At 53.3% G+C, this 4,441-nt stretch overlaps 1 protein-coding gene across 1 annotated transcript in view; it reads left to right on the top strand.

Annotated features, from left to right (window-relative positions):
* dnah2 (dynein, axonemal, heavy chain 2) overlaps positions 1-4,441 on the top strand; it is a 330,858-nt gene extending 326,417 nt beyond the window's left edge. Inside the window, exons 82-85 of the mRNA XM_072591365.1 lie at positions 362-538; positions 1,321-1,395; positions 3,576-3,726; positions 3,886-4,441. Of these exons, the coding sequence (XP_072447466.1) occupies positions 362-538; positions 1,321-1,395; positions 3,576-3,726; positions 3,886-4,040 (558 nt within the window). The 3' untranslated portion in view covers positions 4,041-4,441. The remainder of the gene's footprint in view (positions 1-361; positions 539-1,320; positions 1,396-3,575; positions 3,727-3,885) is intronic.

Raw genomic sequence — 4,441 nt, 5'->3', positions numbered from 1 at the left:
CAAGTCAGGATAGTGAGGGGCTCGGAGGGGAACTTGCAGGGGGTGGGGTTCCCATGTATCAGCTGCCCCTTTGTCCTTCTGAATGGAAGTGGCCGTGGGTTTGGAAGGTGCTGCCTGAGGATCTTTGGTGAGTTTCTGCAGTGCATCTTGTAGCTGGTACACACTGCTGTTACTGAGGGTCGGTGGGGGATGGTTGTGGATGTGGGGCTAATCATAGCAGCTGCTGTGTAGCTAGAATGAATCAATCTGATCAGTCAACATACTCAGCAGCATACAGTTTCCCATGTTTTAGGCTTGTTCCTCAGCCCACATTCTGTGTTCATTTGGCTCTGCCATCAGCCTTGCCATCCATTTCCTTCAGGCCTACCCCTCAATGAAGCAACTTGGAGCCTGGACTCGTGACCTGGTTCACAGAGTGGAGCAGCTGGCCAAATGGGCTGAGACGACACACCCACCTATCATCTTCTGGATTTCTGGTTTCACCTTCCCCACGGGATTCCTCACTGCAGTGTTACAGCTGGCAGCTCGCAAGAACACGGTAAGCATATCCTGCACTAGCTGCTTTCCTGGAGCTGTCAGAGACTGAGGGCTAACCTTATACAGGCTTATCAAGTCATCAGGGGCAGGGATAGGGTTAATAGGCAAGGTCTTTTCCCCAGGCTAAGGGAGTCCAGAAGTCAAGGGCAAAGGTTTAGGGGGAAGAGGGGAAAGATATAAAAGAGACCTAAGGGCTGGTACAATTACAGCATTTAAAAGGTATCTGGATGGTTATATGGATAGGAAGGGTTTAGAGAGATATGGTCCAAGTTCTGGCAAATGGGACTAGATTATCTGGTTGGTTTGGACGAGTTGGACCAAAGGATGTCTTTCTGTGCTGTACATCGCTCTGACTTTATCTGATTTCCTGTGCCTATCGCTGTCTACAGTTCAGAATGGCAAGCGGAGATGTTTGACAATCTACTGGCTGAAAGTTGCCGAGGTCTAGTCAACAGTGAACAGAGGTGGAACACCCCAGGGTTGTCAGTGCTGGCTGGAGGGACGTCAGAAAGGGTTTCCATCAGATTTCAGAGAATGGCACATGGGGGTGAGGTTCTTTAGTCAAGAGGGGAAATTGGGATGATCTCAACACAACAGAGATGTTGGGACTCACGAGGGTCAGTAATCAAAGGGGCACAGCACAGATCAATACAAAATCAACAAAAGAACTCAGTGGAGATGAGGATTTTTTGTGCTGTAAGACTCTATAATTTATTGAATTTATCAGCAATTCAATTCAACAATGAGAAAAATAATTTTTTTCACCTCTTCCTTCCCCACAAGATATCAGTGGACTCACTGTCCTGGGAATTTATAGTTTCTGTGGTTGATGATAATAACCTGCTGGAACCACCCAAGGTACAGTAAAGACTAACTTCACACAATACCACATGGTCTGAGCTCACTGTACAATCCCAAAACATTTTATAGCAAATGGAGTTTAATCGGCACTGGAACATAAAAAATACTGGACACTGCAGGGTCCTACAGGCACCAAGGGTGGCACATAACTTGTCATCTATATTTGATGGTTTTGGCTGAGGCACAGATAGTGATCTGAGCAGTTTCATCATGACTCAAACAGGTCCCAAGGCCACAGTCAGTACCTTAGTTGAAAACCTCAGCTGAAATAATTCATCACCAACAATGCAATGTTCCCTCAGCACTGACCCTCCGACAGTGCGGCGCTCCCTCAGCACTGACCCTCCGACAGTGCGGCACTCCCTCAGCACTGACCCTCCGACAGTGCGGCACTCCCTCAGCACTGACCCTCCGACAGTGTGGCATGCCCTCAGCTCTGACAGTGCGGCACGCTGTGGGCACTGACCACCTGACACTGCCCGCTTCCTCAGTACTGACCCTCCGACAATGTGGTACTCCCTCAGCGCTGACCCCTTCGACAGTGCAGCACTGACCCTCCGACAGTGCGGCGCTCCCTCAGCACTGACCCTCCGACAGTGCGGCGCTTCCTCAGCACTGACCCTCTGACAGTGCGGCACTCCCTCAGCACTGACCCTCTGACAGTGCGGCGCTCCCTCAGCGCTAACCCCTCAGACAGTGCAGCACTGACCCTCCGACAGTGCGGCGCTCCCTCAGTACTGACCCTCCGACAGAGCGGTACTCCCTCAGCACTGACCCACCGACAGTGCAGCCTTCTCTCAGTGTTGATCCTCTGACAGTGCGACGCTCCCTCAGCACTGACCCTGCGACAGTGTGGCACTCCCTCAGCACTGACCCTGCGACAGTACGGCACTCCCTCAGCACTGACGCTCCGACAGTGCGGCACTCGCTCAGCACTGACCCTCCGACAGTGCCCGCTCCCTCAGCACTGACCCTCTGACAGTGCCCGCTCCCTCAGCACTGACCCTCCGACAGTGCCCGCTCCCTCAGCACTGACCCTCCGACAGTGCGGCACTCCGTCAGCACTGACCCTCCGACAGTGTGGCGTGCCCTCAGCTCGGACAGTGCGGCACGCTGTGGGCACTGACCACCTGACACTGCCCGCTTCCTCAGTACTGACCCTCCGACAATGTGGTACTCCCTCAGCGCTGACCCCTTCGACAGTGCAGCACTGACCCTCCGACAGTGCGGCGCTCCCTCAGCACTGACCCTCCGACAGTGCGGCGCTCCCTTAGCACTGACCCTCCAACAGTGCGGCGCTCCCTCAGCACTGACCCTCTGACAGTGCGGCGCTCCCTCAGCACTGACCCTCTGAGAGTGCGGCGCTCCCTCAGCGCTAACCCCTCAGACAGTGCAGCACTGACCCTCCGACAGAGCGGCACTCCCTCAGCACTGACCCACCGACAGTGCAGCGTTCTCTCAGTGTTGATCCTCTGACAGTGCAACGCTCCCTCAGCACTGACCCTGCGACAGTGTGGCACTCCCTCAGCACTGACCCTGCGACAGTACGGCACTCCCTCAGCACTGACGCTCCGACAGTGCGGCACTCCCTCAGCACTGACCCTCCGACAGTGCCCGCTCCCTCAGCGCTGACCCTCCGACAGTGCCCGCTCCCTCAGCACTGACCCTCCGACAGTGCCCGCTCCCTCAGCACTGGCCCTCCGACAGTGCCCGCTCCCTCAGCACTGGCCCTCCGTCAGTGCCCGCTCCCTCAGCACTGGCCCTCCGACAGTGCCTGCTCCCTCAGCACTGACCCTCCGACAGTGCCCGCTCCCTCAGCACTGACCCTCCGACAATGCGGTGCTCCCTGAACATTAGGGTAGGTCTTCAAGTCCCACTCAGGGCAAAATGTGAGTTTAAACTGTGAGCAAATGCTGAAGGAGAATGGATTTCAATCAGCTCTTGTAATTTAATGTCAAAGTCAGATTTAACTTACTGTCCAGTCTTAGTGTGAATGAGCTTGCGTTCCACCGGACCTCACCCTCAATGTGTAGCAGAGTCCAAGTCCACTCCCATCCTTGCTCCTCTCCTATCCCTTTCTGCCTTCTGTTTCCACCCCATCCCCTCTTTGTAATATCGGTGCTGCCATGAATGTTTGGCACTGCCAGCTGCTCATCGGTCTGCCCTCTCTTCCACAGGATGGTGTCTATGTGAGGGGCATGTTCCTCCAAGGAGCAGGATGGGACAAGAGGAATGCCTGCCTGGTGGAAGCTGAACCCATGCAACTGGTCTGTGCCATGCCATCGATTCATTTCAAACCAGTGGAAAACAAGAAAAAGTCTGGCAAAGGTAATGGCGAGGGGCTGGGTGTGGTCTTGAGAGGAGGGTAACACACAAGGTGAGAGTTCTTCATTGCCAGAGAGGGCCAGGTTCATACAGGAACAGGCAGAGCTTTGCTCTTGGACATCCCCAGGGCCACAAATCATATTTATTCCATTATTCCTCTAGGGATCTATTCCTGTCCATGTTATTACTACTCCCAGAGATCAGGAAGCAGCCGACACACGTCGTTTGTGGTGGGGATTGAGCTGAAAACTGGAGACAAGCCACCCGATCACTGGATCAAACGGGGGACTGCACTTTTACTGAGTCTTGATTATTAGGACCTTTGAGGAATCCTCCCACTCTGAGGAGGATTTGATCATCACCAGACTGCTGCTACACACCCGGAGGGAATACAGAAATCATTTCTGAGGAAGCCAAAGAAAAACTCTTGTGTGTAACACCTTACCGGCACAGTGTATTTCAATGTTGCTCCTCGTATAATCACCAGTCCAGCTCCACAATCAAAGGTCATTTTTAATTAGATACTGCACCAATAAATATTTTTATAACTTTGTGTGGTGCCACAGTATCTGATGGAATATTTGTACCATGCGGAAGCTCGGCAATAATCCTCTCGGATAAAGGAACCCAACTATCTCCCCTTCAACAGCATGGTGACCATTGTGAATCCCCACAATTTGGGTTACCAAGTGAGGAATGCACGCAGAGAGGGGAGACA

This window comes from Chiloscyllium punctatum, chromosome 21, assembly GCF_047496795.1.
Source record: "Chiloscyllium punctatum isolate Juve2018m chromosome 21, sChiPun1.3, whole genome shotgun sequence".
Lineage (NCBI taxonomy): Eukaryota > Metazoa > Chordata > Chondrichthyes > Orectolobiformes > Hemiscylliidae > Chiloscyllium > Chiloscyllium punctatum.
This window is presented reverse-complemented; position numbering and strand designations above follow the sequence as displayed.